This window comes from Puccinia triticina, chromosome 4A (assembly GCF_026914185.1).
Source record: "Puccinia triticina chromosome 4A, complete sequence".
Classification (NCBI taxonomy): Eukaryota; Fungi; Basidiomycota; class Pucciniomycetes; order Pucciniales; family Pucciniaceae; genus Puccinia; species Puccinia triticina.
In genome coordinates this window covers 4,160,956-4,180,168 of record NC_070561.1, presented here as the reverse complement: position 1 = coordinate 4,180,168, position 19,213 = coordinate 4,160,956, and the positions used below count along the sequence as shown (strand labels likewise).

Sequence of the window (19,213 nt, the reverse complement as noted above, 5' to 3'; positions counted from 1 at the left end):
TAACTTGTCTCTGTTACTTGTAACAGATAACGCTTGACATGTGGGATATCATAACCACAGAAATAAACAACCTGTTACCTTACCAGATATCGTAGCTTCCAGCTAAAAAAGAAGTACATCATGCGAGGATACCGTAACTACAATCCATTACTGCCAACAACAGTGGTAACGGTCCCAAAATTGCTACTTTAACGCTACTTTACGCGTTACTGTAGCGTTAGCTTCCCACCGTTGCCCAAAGTGCACCAAACTTTTGGATCATGAAATAAAATACTCTGTAACCAAATGGTTAGCTGCAAGACAGTAACACACCAGCATAAAATAATTTTGAGGCAGCAGGGGCTTTTGGTTATATAATCTGCTACTAATTACCTCCGCAACAGATAATAGTGCCTCCGCAACAGTTGATAGCGCCTCTGCAAGAGTTAATAGTGCCCCGCCACATTTAATAGTGCCTCTGCCACAGTTAATAGTGCCTCCGCCACAGTTAATAGTGCCTCCGCCACAGTTAATAGTGCCTCCTCCATAGTTAATAGTGCATCCGCCACAGTTAATAGTGCCTCTTTCGAAGTTTGTGCCCGGCACAATCAATAGTGCGTCCGCCACAGTTAATAATGCTTCCGCAACATAACTGTGGCGGAGGCACTATTAACAGTGGTAGAGGCACTATTAACTGAGGCGCTATCAACTGTTGCGGAGGCACTATTTTCTGTCGCGGAGGCAATTAGTAGCAGATATAACCAAAAGCCCCTGCTGCCTCAAAATTATTTTATGCTGGTGTGTTACTGTCTTGCAGCTTAACGTTTGGTTACAGAGTATTTTATTTCATGATCCAAAAGTTTGGTGCACTTTGGGGCACTGTGGCAAAGGCTTTGGCGGATTTCCTTAGTAGGAAATCCGCCAAATTAGACCCACAGTAGCACACCCCTTTCCTGGGGTGCGCCAATGCCGTGAGGCTCATCAGGTGTTATTCAGAGTGCTTTGTGGCCGCTGTAAAATTTTGGGGGGCTTTAGATGCCCCAGTGCAGAGGTATAAATTTTTCTTTATTTTCTGTCATTTTTTGTGAAATTAAAATTCCGACTCCCATTCTGGAGAGTAGAATTAGGGTGCGTACCATACGTTTCGGGTTTTTTTGGAATGGATTCCCGCGCGAATCAAAAAAGCACTTTGCCATTTTTTTTTTTTTGACTTCTGAGAAACAGGTTCACCTAAATTGGTGTACCACAGGAACCAGTTTCTTGTACATATTTATGTACATCAACACATTAACCCAGCAGTCCCTCCCATCAATGTCACTTCCCAGCAAACTACTCCACTCGGTGACCAAACACTGGTCATTGAGTGGAGCATAGCATACCCTCCAATCAACGACCGGTCAACATCGGTCATCCATTGGAGGGTATACACATTCCACTCAATGGCCGGTGTTGACCGGTCATCAAGTGGAGGGTATACATACTCCGCTCAATGACCGTTCAACACCGGTCATCGAGTTGAGGGTATACATACTCCGCTCAATGACCGTTCAAAACCGGTCATCGATCGGAGTCTACTCCACTCAATGACCGGGAAGATAGATCATCGAGTGGAGTACACCCTCCTCTCAATGACCGTTCAACACCCGTCATTGATTGGAGGGTGTACATACTCCGCTTGATGACCGGTCAACACCGGCCATTGAGTGGAATATGTATACCCTCCAATGGATGACCGATGTTGACTGGTCGTTGATTGGAGGGTATGCTATGCTCCACTCGATGACCAGTGTTCGGTCACCGAGTGGACTATACCCTCCAATCAATGACCGGTCAAAATCGGTCATCGAGTGGAGTACACCCTCCAATCAATGACTGGGATGAGCGGTCATCAATTGGAGGAAGTACTCTACCCGATGGCCGGATGAGAGGTCATCGAGCGGAGGGTATGACCAGTCATCCTGGTCATTGAGTGGAGCGCACACCTTCCAATTGATGACCGGGATGAGTGGTCATCAATTGGAGGGTGTACTCCACCCGATGGCCGGTATGGGCGGTCATCGAGTGGAGGACTTGACCAGTCATCCCGGTCATCGAGTGTAGTGTATGTATACCCTCCAATTGATGGCCAGGGTGAGTTATCATCAATCGGAGGGTGCTCCACCTGATGGCCGGGATGAGTGGTCATCGGATGGAGGGTCTGACCAGTCATCCCAGTCATTGATCGGAGGGTGTGTACTCCACTCAATGGCCGGGATGAGATGTCCTCGAGTGGCGGGTATGACCAGTCATCCCGGTCATCGAGTGGAATGTATACCCTCCAATTGATGGCCGGGGTGAGTGGTCAGCAATTGGAGGGTCCCAATGGCCGGGATGAGTAGAGTTCACACCGTCCCCAGCGAAGAGAAATGGTTTCTCGAAGCTGGAGAAATAGGGGGACACCTGTTTCTGGAAACGCTTGTTTTTTGATGAGAATCAATTCTGGAATCTACCCAGAATTTGTGTGCTATGGTACGCAATTCTGATTCAAAATAGATTCTCGCAAAAAAAGGTTGAAACTGGCTTGAGAATCTATTTTTTTTCCGCTATGGTACGCACCCTTAATTTTCCGACTCCCAAAATGCGCGCGGGTCGAACTTTGGTCCCGCGGACCGGGGACGGACGTCCAGAGGCGGTCCGCGCAACGTAAACGACTTTTGGGAGTCGATTTATTAATTCTTGGGAGTCGATTTTTCAACTCCCTTTTTTTTTCTTGTTTTTACATCAACAATTGATGTTATCAGAAGTCTCCAAATCTACTTTTTTTCAAAAAAGGACAAACATTGACCCTTGACCTCTCTCATTATACAGTTTCCAAATATCACTACTTAGGTAGTTTCTGGGTGTTTCTGCCACTTTATCTCATCCCAGCGTGGGAATTCTTCTGCCAGAGTGTTACCAAGATTTTCACAAGCGGCCGGACTTCCATTATGTACCTTTTCTGACCACAAAACCCCCAAATGTAGCAGCTGTAGTCTGACCAGTTTCCAAATCTCACTACTTTGGCAGTTTCTGGGTGTTTTTGCCACTATATCTCATCCCAGCGTGAGAATTCTTCTGCCATAGTGTTACCAACATGTTTAAAAGGGGACAAATCTCCATTATGTACCTTTACTGACCACAAAACCCCCAAATGTAGCAGCTACAGTCTGATCAGTTTCCAAATATCACTACTTTGGCAGTTTCTGGGTGTTTCTGCCACTATATCTCATCACAGTGTGGGAATTCTTCTGCCATAGTGTTACCAAAGTTTAACAGGGGACAAATCTCCATTATGTACCATTACTGACCACAAAACCCCCAAATGTAGCAGCTACAGTCTGATCAGTCTCCAAATATCACTACTTTGGTAGTTTCTGTGTGTTTCTGCCACTGTATCTCATCCCAGCGTGGGTATTCTTCTGCCATATGGTTACCAAATATTTAAAAGGGGCCAAATTTCCATTATGTACCTTTGCTGACCACAAAACCCACAAATGTAGCAGCTATATACAGTCTGAACAGTTTCCAAATATCACTACTTTAGCAGTTTCTGGATGTTTCTGCTACTATATCTCATCCCACTGTGGGAATTCTTCTGCCATATGGTTACCAAAATGTTTACAAGCCTGCAAAGTTTCATTATGAACCTCTACTGACCACAATACCCCCAAACATAGCAGCTACAGTCTGATCAGTTTTCAAATATCACTACTTTGGTAGTTTCTGGGTGTCTTGCCACTATATCTCATCCCAGCGTGGGAATTCTTCTGCCACCTCTGAAAATTTTTGCAACCATATGGCAGATGGATTCCCACACTGGGATGAGATATAATGTCATAAACACCAAGGAACTACCAAAGCAGTGATATTTGTGGACTGATCAGACTGTAGCTGCTTCATTTGGAGGTTTTGTGGTCAGTAAAGGTACTTAATGAATTTTTGGGGGCCTCTGTAAATTTTGGTAACCATATGGTAGAAGGATTCCCACCCTGGGATGAGATATAGTAGCAGAAACACCAAGAAACTACCAAGGTAGTGATATTTGGCAACTGATCAGACTGTAGCTGCTACATTTGGGGGTTCTGTAGTCAGTAAAGGTACATAATTAAACTTTTGGGCTTGTGAACATTGTGATAACCATATGGAAGAAGTATTCTCATGCTGGGATGAGATGTAGTCGCAGAAACACCAAGAAACTACCAAAGTAGTGATATTTGGGAACTGATCAGACTGTAGCTGCTACATTTGGGGGTTCTGTAGTCAGTAAAGGTACATAATTAAACATTTGGGCTTGTGAACATTGTGATAACCATATGAAAGAAGTATTCTCATGCTGGGATGAGATGTAGTTGCAGAAACACCAAGAAACTACCAAAGTAGTGATATTTGGGAACTGATCAGACTGTAGCTGCTACATTTGGGGGTTTTGTGGTCAGTAAAGGTACACAATCAAACTTTGGGGGCTCTTCAACATTTTGGTAATCATATGGCAGAAGGATTCCCACGCTGGGATGGGATATAGTGGCAGAAACACCAAGAAACTACCAAAAGAGTGACATTTGCGAACTGATCAGACTGTAGCTGCTTCATTTGGAATTTTTGTGGTCAGTAAAGGTACTTAATGAATTTTTGGGGGCCTCTGAACATTTTGGTAACCATATGGTAGAAGGATTCCCACCCTGGGATGAGATATAGTGGCAGAAACACCAAGAAACTACCAAAGTAGTGATATTTGGGAACTGATCAGACTGTAGCTGCTGCATTTGGATGTTTTGTGGTCAGTAAAGGTACATAATGAATCTTTGGGGGCCTCTAAACATTTTTTTTAACAATATGGCAGAAGGATTCCCACGCTGGGATGAGATATAGTGGCAGAAACCCTAAGAAACTATCAAATTAGTGATATTTGGGAACTGATCAGACTGTAGCTGCTACATTTGGGGGTTTTGTGGTTGGTAAAGTTACACCATAAATATTCGGGGGCTCTTTAAAATTTTGGTCACCATATGGCAATAGGATTCTCACGCTGGGATGAGATATAGTGGCAGAAACACCAAGAAACTACCAAAGTAGTGGTATTTGGGAACGGATCAGACTATAGCTGCTATATTTGGAGGTTTTGTGGTCAGTAAAGGTACTAAATGAATTCTTGGGGGCCTGTGAACATTTTGATAACCATATGGCAGAAGGATTCCCACGTTGGGATGAGATAAAGTGGCAGAAACACCAAGAAACTACCTCAGCCACAGAGTACATGCCACAGTACCTTACACGTACCAAATACCTGTAATTGTTCACATTACATATAGTACATTCCTTTTTACACCTTTATTACATATGTATATCATTAGATACAAGCTTAAGAATGTACTCCTGTTATACATTAAATTACAGATAACCATAGTTAAATACAGTTACCATAATTTACTGTTGTTATGAGAGTTAAGTTACGTGCAACAGTAAGATTACAATACATTGTAATATTACTGTACACATGAAATACCCCAAGACAGGTATCACTCATTTATCCCCTGTTACGCCTCAGTCCCCATTTACATAAATACATAAACAATACATGATGTAATCCAATTCAAAGAGCACTGAATGGAATCACTGATTGGTTATGATCAGCTAGTGTGCACAGCTACTGATCTAGGATCAGTACTGATCATTACACTGCCCTGATCATTTCCAATGTTGATCCTCATGAGGATCTGCTTCCATTGAGCGCTTCCAGTTCCCCCCTGGTCCTGAAGCGCCTCCAAGGGCCTCATGTTCCCTCCTGCTCTTTTCCCCTCTATATAAACACGCCCCCCAGGACTGTTTATCCCTCAGAATATTATTATAGCAAGGTTTCACACATACATAGTTAAACAGTGCCTTCATTCTCACCCATCTTTCAATTCAGGAATAACATCAACTCTTGATTACCCTTACCTTTCTGTAGGTAAAACCACGAACCCAAGTTGAGTTATTCCTTGGATGCCTATTAACACCCTGTGTTGATCTGGATGCGCCTTAATTGAGCAAGCCTCTCAGTCAAGATTACTGATAGAGTGAAACCTTTTACATGTCTTACCACGAACCCATTGGCCCATCCTTGGCATCTTACACCATCATCTTGCTAGTAACAACCCTCTCAGACACGGTTAGTTACCTACAGGCTGACACTATTTGGGAACTGATCAGACTGTAGCTGCTACATTTGGAGGTTTTGTGGTTAGTCAAGGTACATGATGAAACTTTGGGGGCTTGTACAATTTTTGGTCACTGCCTGGAAGCAGGATTCCCATGCTGGGATGAGATATAGTGGCAGAAACACAAGAAACTACCAAAGTAGTGATATTTGGGAACTTATCAGACTGTAGCTGCTACATTTGGGGGTTTTGTGGTCAGTAAAGGTACAAAATGATACTTTGGGGGCTTGTCAAAATTTTGGTCACCATCTGACAGAAGGATTCCCACGCTGGGATCAGATATAGTGGTAGAAACACCCATAAACCCCCAAAGGAGTGATATTTGGGAACTGATCAGACTTTAGCTGCCACATTTGGGGGTTTTGTGGTCAGTAAAGGTACATAATGAAAATTTGAGGGCTTTTTAACATTTTGGTCACCGTCTGGCAGAAGGATTCCCACGCTGGGGAGAGATATAGTGGCAGGAACACCAAGAAACTACCAAAGTAGTGATATTTGGGAACTGATCAGACTGTAGCTGCTACATTTGGAGGTTTTGTGGTCAGTAAAGGTAGATGATGAATCTTCGGGGCCTGTCAACAATTTGGTAACCATATGGCAGAAGGATTCTCACGCTGGGATGAGATATAGTGGCAGAAGCACCAAGAAACTACCAAAGTAGTGATATTTGGGAACTGATCAGACTATAGCTGCTACATTTGGAGGTTTTGTGGTCAGTAAAGGTACTGAATGAATCTTTAAAGATTTTCGTAACCATATGGCAGAAGGATACCCACGCTGGGATGAGATATAGTGGCGGAAAAAGAGACTACCAAATTAGTGATATTTGGAAACTGATCAGACTGTAGCTGCTACATTTGGGGGTTTTGTGGTCATTAAAGGTACACAATGACACTTTGAGGGCTTGTAAAAATTTTGGTCACCGTCTGACAGAAGGATTCCCATGCTGGGATGAGATATAGTGGCAGAAACACCAAGAAACTACCAAAGTAGTGATATTTGGGAACTGATCAGACTGTAGCTGCTACATTTGGAGGTTTCGTGGTCAGTCAAGGTACAAAATGAAAATTTGGGCGCTTGTCAACATTTTTGTCACCGTCTTGGAGAAGTATTCCCACTCTGGGATGAGATATAGTGGCAGAAATTGGAAGAAACTACCAAAGTAGTGATATTTGGGAACTGATCAGACTGTAGCTGCTACATTTGGGGGTTTTGTGGTCAGCAAAGGTACGTAATGAATCTTTGGGGGTGTGTAAACATTTTTGTAACCATCTGGCAAGAGGATTCCCACGCTAGGATGAGATATAGTGGCAGAAACACCAAGAAACTACCAAAAATAGTGATATTTGGGAACTGATCATACTGTAGTTGCTGCATTTGGCGGATTTTCTGGTCAGTAAAGGTAGATAATGAAACCTTGGGGGCTTGTCAAAATTTTGGTTACAATATCTTGGAAGAATTCCATGCTGGGATGAGATCTAGTGGTAGAAAGACCAAGAAACTACCAAAGTAGTGATATTTGGCAATTGATTAGATTGTAGCTGCTGCATAAAGGATGTGACCCAAAACACAATATTTCTGGGTTTTATATGCAGAACAATTCTCCAATGAAATTTTAAGCTGAAATATTCCTCATTAATCTGTGATTGATAACAAAAGTAGATAAAAAAAGAACCTGAGGAAAAGATGCTAAACCATGGTAAACTAATTTCAAAAAGGCCTTCTATGCATGTAGCACTTCAAGTATGATGTGCAAAATCTTCAGGAAGTTCAACCAACCAAATTAAAACTGTATGCAGGATGATATCATCAGAGCGGTCAGGGGTCAATGTTTTTCCTTTTTTGAAAAAAAGTAGATTTGAAGAATTCTGATAACATCAATTGTTGAAGTACAAAAAAAAAAAAAAAAAAAAATTGAGACCCCTCAGCCTTCCTGGATTAATCCTACCTAAAACTTGCAATGTCTTTTTTTCATGAAGGATTGAATGGTGTACGTAGAAATTTATGAATGTTATCAGGCAAATAAAAGAAAATATACCTGTGGCTTGAAGCTAACACAGGGGGAAGGAGAGAGATTATAGAAGAGTATTAAGGAGACATGGAACACAGACAAAGGTATCAAGAGGAATAAAAAAAAGTTGATCAATATACGCTATATTGATCAATATATGACATTGCAAATTCATCCATCTTGGTAGTGTTTGTTGACAAAGGAGTTGATGGATGGTGTGTCAGTGTTGTGCCGCGGAAATGATAAATCATTTATTGGTCTCATGTTCCCGTCTGCGTTGACGACGGAACCAAGGGGGGCTTGACCTGAAGAAAGGAAAAAATTTTGACACCTTGTTGTGTGAAAAAGGGCCGAACATCCAATCCGCCGCCACCTCTTAGGCAATCAACTTCTGGATTTTTCCTTCTGCATCCTTAGCCAAACTATGGTTGTCTGGGGTGAACCAGCGCAAATCCCCAATCTTGTGAGATGGTATGCCCTGGTCAAAACCGCACTTAAAACCTGTCAATATTTCCTCCAGTTCTGGCAACAGACCGGCTTTACCCAAAGCTTTCCTCCATTCTGGCACGTCCATCTTGCAGGAGACTGTTAAAGGCCAATGCACCCTAATCATTGGCAACACAAGCAACAAGCAAAGAGAGAAACAAAGGTAATTGCAACAGTTAGATATGTGTAATCTCGTACAACAATTCTGTTCAGCATTGGCTGGGCACCAGCACAAAAAATCTGAAGAAGAAAACTGGACAAAAAAAGGGGGATTCTTTAAACAGGGATGTGACCCTGTGGGCCTAAAAACTTTGTGGTGTTACATCAAGACAAAAGAAAAACAAGGTGAAATGAGGAAATCTCGAAAGACCACCTACTTGGTGGGATTTCCTGAGCCGCCCTGTGGGTTGTAATTGGGCGCGTTTGCCCCTTGTTGACCGTAACAGGTTGATTTGGCATGACGTTTGTTGACATATCCCTCCACAAAGTTGGAACCTTGGTAGCCTCGTAACCGTCTCTTCGGATCCCCACCTTGTGATGCCGCGAAGCCGCTTGGATTATAGTTTGGCGCGAATCTGTTATAATCTGAGAAAAATCCTTGTTACCTCCCTTGAGGCCCAGGTCTCTTGAAGCCTTGGTATTGGACTGCTTCTGAAGCGTATCCGGAGGTGTGCTGGTAATGTTGAGGCGCTCCGTATACCGGAGTGTGTGGGGCTTTGAAATTGCTAAACACAACTGGTCAACCTTTATTTCGCGCCAAACCCGCGAAGACTCCTATCTCTGGATCCGCATGAGCGTATTCTTGACCCAGAGCGTAACGGTTCTCTTTCCAACCCGCTTCTCCGAAAGTTTGCACAGTAACGTAGAGTTCTCCTATGAGCGTTTGTTGTTGGATTGATGTGTCCTGAATCGCGGAACCTTCTTCTGATGCAATGCGGTGAGCGAACGCGGTCATTCTAATGGCCATGTCGTAACGGAGAGCCGTCATAAACCCGTAACCGCCCGCCGCTATCGCGTTGCAGTGTTCTTTGTGTACCAACAATCTCGCGGCAAAGAACTCCATGCCATATACGTCTCTCAGCGTCAAATAGAAGTTGCAATGATTGTTGGTCCAATCTGAATGGGTCTGGGTCCATTCGGACGGATACGCTAAGCCCTTGTAGGCTTTCTCCGATTCAACCGCTCTAGAAGTTTTCATATTTATGTGGGCGTGAATGGCCCTCTTCTTCCATTCTGATAACCAATTATTCATCAGACTTGGAAAACTATTACCGATTCCTCGAAGGACAAAAAATAAAAAATCTCACCATTGTTAAATATAGTCAGAGGCAAGGGTGCCCTTAAAGCCTTAATGTTTTCATCAAAAAATGGAGTAGACCCCACATTGTGATGGCTAGACACCGCACCTATCGCGTGGACTAGACCCAATTCTTTTTCCGCCTTAACCGATTTCGCGAAAATTCTAGGTTCAACTGTCAAGAGCACCGGAGTGGCTGAAACTGTCCTCGTGATACATGGTTTACTTTTGGCTGAATCAGTCAACCTAGATGTGTTCATCAAATATTTGACCAAGATATCATCGCCGGCCTGTTGAGCTTCTTTTATCTTTTCCCAGATATGGGCTCTCTCTCAATCAATGTCTTCTGATACTACAACTGCCGGAGGGGGTACATTGGTACTGTTCAAAATTGCCTCTACGGTAGATTTGGGCAACTTCGGGACCAATATAATCGCATCTAAATCCAAAACATCCATTGGCCCTGCTGGTGCTAGGAACCATAACAAATCAGAATTGCAAAGCAAATCTCTATGTGATATTCAATAATTTGAATGAGGAACCGGCCTCACTTTTAGTCAGTCTATCACTGCCGTCTGGAGTTAAAAACTCATTGTCCAAATTGGCCTCTGCCTCACGTTGTGGATCATCATTTCCAACAAGAATACTTGGAGTCAACGATTCTGCTACAACAGCTTCTTCTCTTCTAGCTACCGCATTGACACGCTTGGCAGCCACCGCTCTAGTCACGCTTTTTTCGACCATTATAACTGATTACAATTGAAATATCAATACGACTCTTGTAACCAAGCGGCGCCGCATGATGCATCCAATCTTGATAAAAAAGCTTACCTACCGGATTAAAATACCACGATATGTGCTAACGGCTGTAATTATTTAACAACTGTTCTATACTATGCTGTCATATTGAAAACACATTAAACTCTTAAGTACGCCTTTGGACTGCGCCGTTGCTTAGCTTAGCCAACAGTATTTGTCCGTTGCATCCATATATATTGCGCATCCATACGCTAGCTGTCAAAGCGCAGAGGTGATCTTTTGGAAGCTTGCCAGTACAGTCCTAGATTGGATTGCAGTTTGTTAGTGTTCCTTCTATTTAGACAGATTAGAAAGAAAAAAGCAAAGCACATACTGGTTTCTGAACAAAGTAAGGGCACGCTGACTCCACATCTTGGACAATTTTCAGGAAAAGCTCCTTCCTGAGTCGGAAATTGGCGTACAAAATCATTATCATTGTAAGTCGAATCTTCCAAAAAGGTAATCCTTCATCAGCTTTGCGTGTCCTTCCGCATGTCGTCTCTCTTTGTTTGGGCGGCGTTGGACTTCAGGCTTAGGGTTCTCCTCTTTGTCACTTTTGAGATCAAATTCTTCTAGTGAGTCGATTTCATCTTCTTCGTCCTCAGTTTCAAATCCAAACAGGTCATCAAGAAGGCGGCATCACTTGCGTTCACGGTCCATGGTTTGCAGTAGCTAAGATCACTACTGGTACGGTTGAGTGTGATTGGGCGAGCTTACTAGTATAGCTCAATGGTTTAGCTGAGACCGGTGTTGTTGAAACGGCCGCGCTAACTTAGCTAAGCTAATTTCCAATTTTAGCTGTGAGCCAAACTAGCCGCACCGGTAAGGATGCTCATAGGTGCCTGTATTTTATGTGTTGGGAACCTAAACACATAGATTTCATGCTTTGGAGCATGATGAATATGCATTTTGTGTTTATTCTGAGGACTAGTGGTGTCTACATGTAGACCCCACAAGCTTCAAATGGAGCTCTGGCTCAGGTTGATCCCAAGGATCCAAGCCAATGTGGATGCAGGGGTGGACTAAGTGCCCTAATCCGGGCTAACTTAGCCACAGATGCAGATGCTCTACACCCGGGGAGTACCTCCACAGGGACATCACTTGGAATCCACAAGGACTCCACAATGAAACCGTGCAGCGGGCGGACCAGCGGCTCCTGGTCCACACGCCCACGTTCTCACCATCAATTTGATCCGGGGTATCCATGGGATAACCTTGACAAATCCACGGAAGCCTTGGGCTTTCTGTGGGCACAGCAAGGACTCCTTGTGATACAAACAAGATACCCAGGCCACGGAAGCCCCACCATGAGTCAAATGGTTGGCTCCAAATGGATCCTTGGTGGGCTTCACAACACCCTGAGCTTTTCTGTGGTATCCACTTATGGTGGAAGAGGCACCATTCTAAATCTGTTGGATATAATGTCATAAAGTTGCATTGCCAGGGTGCCAAGCGGCTGCATTGCAATCACTTGGACGTGCAACTTCAGTTTCCACTGTTTTTGCCATCCTTTTACCACACTACCAGTGCCTTCTTCTCCTTGGCTTGGCTGGCGGTGTTATCTTACTGAGTTTGTTGCTTCTTGGGTGGCATGGTGGGTGGTGTGCGTGGTTAGAGTTGGTTTCAGGTAGCGGCAAAGACGGGAAGAGTTGGTGAGCCGAGTGTTTAATGTCATAAAAAAAATTGGGGGACCGGGGTTTGAGAAAAAGGTCTGATTGGTCTCTTATTTGGTTGAATTTTTCCTGATTTCCTGTGGTCCTGGAGGTCCTGGAAGGGGATAGGGAGAAGGAGATCAGGTCCGCAGGAAGTGTTCCAGGTTGGTCATTTTCCTGGAAACTCCGACCTGGAACGCTTCCTGGATCAATAGGGGGTTTCAAACCACCTCCAGGAAGCGGTCCAGGTTGGCATTTCCAGGAAAAAAAACCCTCACCAAAAGAGTTTGAGTCCCCCCAAATGTTTGAGTACAGGAAATGATCAGACCCAGAAATCACTCCCAGAAAATGGAGGAGAGTTTTTCCAAGTATATTCCATTGCGCCGGGGTCCCGAAGTGCTATTGTGATGATGATTTTGTGCCTCCTAAACTCATCAACACCCACCACACCACTGGTTTGCACTCTAGATGGATGGTACAAACTGGCCATCAAGAAGTTTTTGGTCATATCAACAACCAGTTTGCACTGTTCATTGAGCAGCTTGATTCCTCTCAATGACCCGTACAAGCCGGTTATTGATAGGGTTTGAGTGCTCCCAATGAAAATCCAGACCAGTCATTGAGGAGCTTGAGTTCTCTCAATGACTGGTCAGACCGGTCATTGAGAAGTTGAGTCATCTTGATGAGCAGTTTGTTGAGGGTAACAAAGGTGACACAAGAACTATGAGAGATGACAAGATCATAGATGTCATGGACATGGTCCAGCATATTGAGTCAACGTGTAATAATCATTCAGTGAGTAAATCACAGTGAGGGAAAAAAATACACTATATACATGCACAACATAGGCTGAGTTGTGGGTGTATAGATTAGAAGCATAAAACATAGTGAAATGCTAATACACTATCTCAACACAGTTTGTACGGGTCATTGAGCAGCTTGAGCCCTCTTGATGACCAGGCAGGCCGGTCATTGAGAGGGTTTGATTTTGCCCATTGACCGTCCAGACCAGTCATTGAGAAGCTTGAGTCATCTCAATGACCAGTGTGTAATGGTCATTGAGCAGCTTGATGACCGGTCTGCTTGGTCATCAAGAAGCTTGAGTCATCTCAATGACCAGTTTGTACTGGTCATTGAGAAGCTTGAGCCCTCTCAATGAACGGGCAAACCAACCATTGAGAGGGTTTGAGTTCCCTCAATGACTGGTCAAACCAGCAATCAAGAAGCTCCAGTCACCTTGATGACCAGTTTGTACTGTTCATTGCTCAATGACCAGTTTGCACTGTTCATTGATTGATGACCAGTTTGTACTGGTCATTGCTTGATGACCAGTTTGTACTGGTCATAGCTTGATGACCAGTTTGTACTGGTCATCAAGCAGCGGTGGGAAGATGGCAAATAAAAACTCCCAGGGGTTCAGTTCAGTTCGGGGCTGAGGTTTGAAAGGGTTTAGTTTCTCTGTTTTGCACCAGTTTTTCCTGATTTCCTGGAGCTGGTCAGGAGTCCAGGTCTGCAGGAGGAGTTCCAGGTTGTGGTTTTTTCCTGGAAAGTCCAACCTGGACAACTTCCTGGAGGTGGTTTGAAGCCCCCTATTGACAAGTGTGGCTTCCACGGCACACAAAAGCTATTCTTGTGGACTCCACCGCAAATAGATTGACTCGCAGGGAGTCCACTGAAGTTTTTCTTGTTGGAGCAACAAGGATCCAAGACCCCTGTCCATTTCCAACGGGTAGCCCACAATTGCCAGGGGCACAATGAATTCCACGTTGGTTTCACCAATCTGGTGTCACTCATTGGATCCACACTGCCTCACGGTAACAAGTACCCCCGGGGAGTCCCTCCACGTGGGGCCCACCGCAAATCCACATGGATCCCACGGTGAAGGGGTGCGCAAGGTCAGACCAGCGGCATTTGGTCCACACGCCCTCGTGGGCATCACGAGGGCACCTTGTGATGCCCCCAAGGATTCCACAAGTGGTTTCAGCTTTCCGTGGGCCCCCCAAGGACTCCTTGTGATACGGACGGAAAGGTTGGGCCCACGTGTACTTGATGCGCAGGCTCCCTGAGGAATCACCGTGATCTCAACCAAAGTGTTGGGCCCATGACTGAACCCGTGGATTCCACGTGGCTCATTGGTGGGCTCCACGGGTTCAGGTGGTCTGTTGTGGGTGGTGTGGCTTGGTTTGCCGGTACAGAGCAGATTGAATCCGCCAGGTCAAGATATAGCAGAATGTGGTACCACGGGTACCACATTCTGCATTGCAAAATGAATGGCCATATTCAAAACATAAAAAAATAGAAAACAAAACAAAAGGAAAAAAATCAAGCAGCAGAAAAGGGAAAAAAGGGGAGGAAACACAGTAAAAATGATTAGGAAACAAGGCTAAAATGAGTCAGTGGCACCTCTGTTGTTGTCCTTGTTGGTGGTAGGCTCCTTGGCTCTGTGGAGCAAGGCTTGCTGTACCTTGTCCTCAGAGGGGAGAACAACAGAGATGAGGGTGAGGTCCGTTGCGGTCTTGGTACCATCAACCAGTGCTGATATCTCTTTAATAACCAGGCGGGTGTACCTGGTTATTAAAGCAATATCAGCATGATTTCAATATCATCACGATGTGCTCAAGCAACAGTAAAAAAACTCACTGTGCTTTGTAGTTTTGGGAGTGACATTGTAAGCCCTCCAAGTGTCAATCTATCACCTCTCGCGGTGAGCAAGCCAAGGTGTTGGTTTGATCCGCTTGACGCTAGATCAGTGCCTTGTTCTCCAGGAGAGTCTTCATCCTTTCCTTGATCTTCAGGCTACTTGAAACCCGCCGGAAAGGCTCAGCAATCCCAGCATGGAAAGGACTGAGAGGAGGAGACTGTGCACTTTCTTGCGTACACCAACTTTGGTATCCCCTGCGCCGGTTGCCTGTTGGCACCAAGTTTGTGTTTGCGGGACTTGAACGGCCGTCAGAGGGTTGCCAAGGCAAGCCAAACATACAAAAACACCAATCAGGTCCAGATAAGCTGGGATGGCATCGTCACCAGAGACTTACCAAATAAGTCGCTGTTGGCAATCCTGAGGGCAACAGAACAAGCAGTGTTAGCCGGGGCCAAGGGTGAAAGCGCTGCACTTCAAAAAGCGCAGCGCAGCAGTTTTAGTGGCCGCTGCGCTGCCCTGAAAGTAGTGGCCCTGCCCGCTGCGCTACCACTTTTTGGGTCTGGCAAGAAGCAGGGACCCGCTACTTTCAGCGGTAGCGCAGCGTAACCATTGCTGCGCTACTGCTTTTTGAGCTGGCTGCGTAGAGCTCCCGCGCTGCCAGCCAAAAAAGGCCAGCGCAGCTCTTTTGGTTGCCACTGCGCGGCGCTGAAAGGAGAGGCCTTGCCCGCTGCGCTACCGCTTTTTGGGTCGGGGAAAAAGCAGGGCCCCGCTATTTGCAGCGGTATAGCGCAGCCGGACTGGCCAGCGGTTCCCCACTGCGCTGCGCTAAAAGACCGCTTTTTTGTAGTGCAGCGCAGCATTTCAGTCTTGCCGGGGCGGAGAGATGAGCGAGTGTGAGGAGAGTGGGACTTACCCCCATCCTTGAGTGATCCGCTGATGCGACCCCCTCCGAGTCCGTTTTGTTCTTGCATCAGTAAACAGAGCAGCCAGTGAAAGAAAGGAGTGGTTGATGTTCTCAACCCAGTTGTGGGTGAGGCGGTACCGGGAGGACTTGTTTGGTGGGGGAGGGTTTGGCGGAGATGGGCTGAGCAATCCTTGATGAAAAGATTGGGTTGAGATTTGTTGAAGTCCGCAAAGTGCCTTTGCCCTTGCAAGGGACCGCTTGCGTGGGACTTCATTGAATTCTGGAGGTGAGGAAACCTAACCGGGGGAGCAGTGATTTGATGAGACTGACAAATTAACAATCAACAGTTGGTTTGGCCCACCCATCAAACAGTGTTCTTGTCAGCTCCACCAGGAGCCCAGGGATGGCCGTGGAATCCTTGTCTGTGGGAACAACAAGGATATCCCGTTGAACAAAAATAGAGGTTCCCATCAGCCCCACAGGGAACCCAAGGGCAGCTGTGGAATCCTTGTCTGTGGGAACAACAGGGAAATCCCATTGAACACATTTTGTCATGTTGTTGGCTCCACTGAGTTTATCATGGGGAGACCCCAGGAGGGTGGAGAGTGAGATGACTGGATATCCCGTTTAAGGTGTTCAAAGTTGAAATCATAAAATTTTCAAATCATAAAATCATAAAATCATAAAACTTTTGGGTGATAATTTTTTATGTACCATTTTTGAACTATTGCTCTTATTTCTGCTTAAAATTTTATGATTTTATGCAAGTCAACTTTGAACACCTAATTAGTTGTCTCCACCAATTTTAAACAGGTTGGTGATACCGACGGGGGCACAGTAAAATCCACGTGGGTTTCACAAAGCCGGCGTCACCCGTCGCATCCACGAACCCGCTTGCCAGGAAGTACCCCCGGCGTGTAGTGCCCTAATCCGGGCTAACTTAGCGCCCGGTGCGGATGGTCTGACAGGTGTGAACCCAAACCCCGTCACTGCCCAGCCCGGGACCACAAGAGCTGACCCGCCGCCGGACTGTATGTATTGTGCAGATTCCCTGGCCTTTATTTCGGATGCTTGACGCTTTGTGAACCGAGGGATTGTAGTGTTAAGTTTGGCATGCAGGCTTCGGGTGGTTTTTTGGGACGGGTCAGGTGTTGATGCTCCTTATGAGGAAATCCGTCCGGCCTTACACGGTGCAGACTTGATTATCGCAGCGCATCATGAAATCATCTCACATTCTCGCTAGAATTTTCAGGTCAAGTTAACCACCTGAGGTTTGATTGCAGGCTAGGAAGGCAACTAAATTTACATGGCTGACCTGCCTCAAATCAAGCCTGAAGGCTTGCTGAGCCGGGGTTAGCCCGGACGAACGCGATTATCGGTTGGGTTGAGTTGCCAGAAACCGGCAAGCGAATGTGAATTCTTTTATTCGAGTGCGACGCCCAGACAAGGTTCAATGGAGTTGGATGCACAGTGAAGCACAGTGACTAACTTAACACAAGTCCCCCTGGTGGGAGGCTCGCTGTGGCTGGCCGCGAAGCGGCCCCTCCCGCAGGGAGGGACTTGCATATTATCCCCCAATTTCATAGGGGAGCAGAAAGTTCCAAATGGCTGTAAGCTTTTTTAACTTTTTAATAGCTCTGCCTTCAACACCTCCAAAGGTCTGAGCCACAGCTTTCTGACCCTTTGGCATCTCCTCTACAATTCTGTCTCCTCAGAATTTTTGTATCACCATCACTCTATTTTTAATAAATTTTCGAAAAGTGACCTCTCAAGAAATGGATCTGCACAAGGATTCACAAGGCTGTATTCCTTGTAGATCCTGTGGATCCAGAAATCTGCATGCTTTCTAGTTTTCATGTAGATTCTTGACACGTTGTATGTACATATGTTCATAAGGCTTCCCTCTGGCCAGCTCTGACCGGACACCTTCATCAACTCCAGCATCAAACCCGTCAAAGTACAGATACTACTCAAAGCATGCTACCAGCAAATTTGTCCAAACCAGTAACAGTCCCAGAACACGTCAGGCTGATGAGCATTGTGGTGGCCCCTCTCGTGGCCAGCTATTCAGGAGCATCACTGCCGCCAGCAACATCAAGACCAAGACTCCACTCGCTTCTCACTCCTCAAGACTCATCAAGATCCTCAAGACCTTCAAGAATTCACCCTCTTTCCATCATCTTCCCACTTTCCACCTTCCCACTTTCCACCTTCCCACTTTCCACCTTCCCACTTTCCACCTTCCCACTTTCAACTGGCTCCCTTCTCAAGATCTTCCCCTTTTCCCTTCCTTTTCCCTCTCCTCATCTTCCACCCCCTTCTCTTCCATACTCCTTCCCCTATTTCACTTCCCCTGTCCCCTGCCATCTAACTCTTTCATTTTTCTTGGTCCTAACACAGCATGTGCTGTGGGTTTATTTCCTTGTTTTGTTTCTGGTTTCTGTCTCTTTCTGTTTGTTTTTGCCTGTCTTGAGTGTTTTCTGTCTCCTCTTTTCTTTCTTCCTTTCTTCTCTCTGGCTCTCTTCTTTCTGCTTCATCTCACTGTGCTTTTCTTGTTTCTTTGTGTTATGTTCTCTTTTCCTGCTTCTCTTGTTTGTTGTGAGTGTGTGCGCGTGTAGCGCGCGGAGGATATGATGAAATGTATGTGACATGTCACCCGGAGTCCAAGTTCAGCTTGAACTTGGATGATGGGTGGCCATGGCATTCTGATCCCCAGAATACGGACCATCACTGAGCTTATAGATCCTATCTTCAGAGTTTCAACTTACGGGCTCCGCCCGCCGATCATCCTTCATCAGAGTTTTCCGGATCTTTTTCCTTCCTCTTCCTTAAGATCACATCTCCCTTCCCCTCAAACAAAACAACCGCCGCCGAGGATCCAAACCCCCGGCGAACTTCTCAAAACCACCCAAAACCCAATAGCTATCCCTGATCCCCCCCATTTTCAGCGCTCATCACCACGGACCACCCAGCCACGAGGGCAGCCTAAACAGCACCCATCCCCTCACACGACTGCCTCCGCTTGTACGGACAGGAGTCCCTCATTTGGTCCCCCGAGCCGGGATCGAACCAGCGACCTCAAGATTTACAGTCTCGCTACTGTGGTTTTGAGGCCGTTCGGCGGTTATATCTTCTTTGTTTTTTCTTCTTGACACTATCATCCATTGAAATTCCTGAGAATCTTGGCTGAACCTATTCGGCTCTTCTCCCTCCGCCACTCTCAAGTACCG

General features: G+C 45.6%; 1 protein-coding gene across 1 annotated transcript; it reads right to left on the bottom strand.

The window, feature by feature from the left end:
• Window positions 1-9,064: 9,064 nt before the first annotated feature.
• Window positions 9,065-10,732, bottom strand: PtA15_4A486 (uncharacterized protein; the record flags this gene model as incomplete). The annotated part of the gene is made up of 4 exons (XM_053168374.1): window positions 9,065-9,222; window positions 9,297-9,405; window positions 10,390-10,460; window positions 10,531-10,732. 4 exons carry the CDS (start codon window positions 10,730-10,732, stop codon window positions 9,065-9,067), a joined length of 540 nt encoding a protein of 179 aa, XP_053019590.1.
• Between the last annotated feature and the right edge of the window lie 8,481 nt (window positions 10,733-19,213).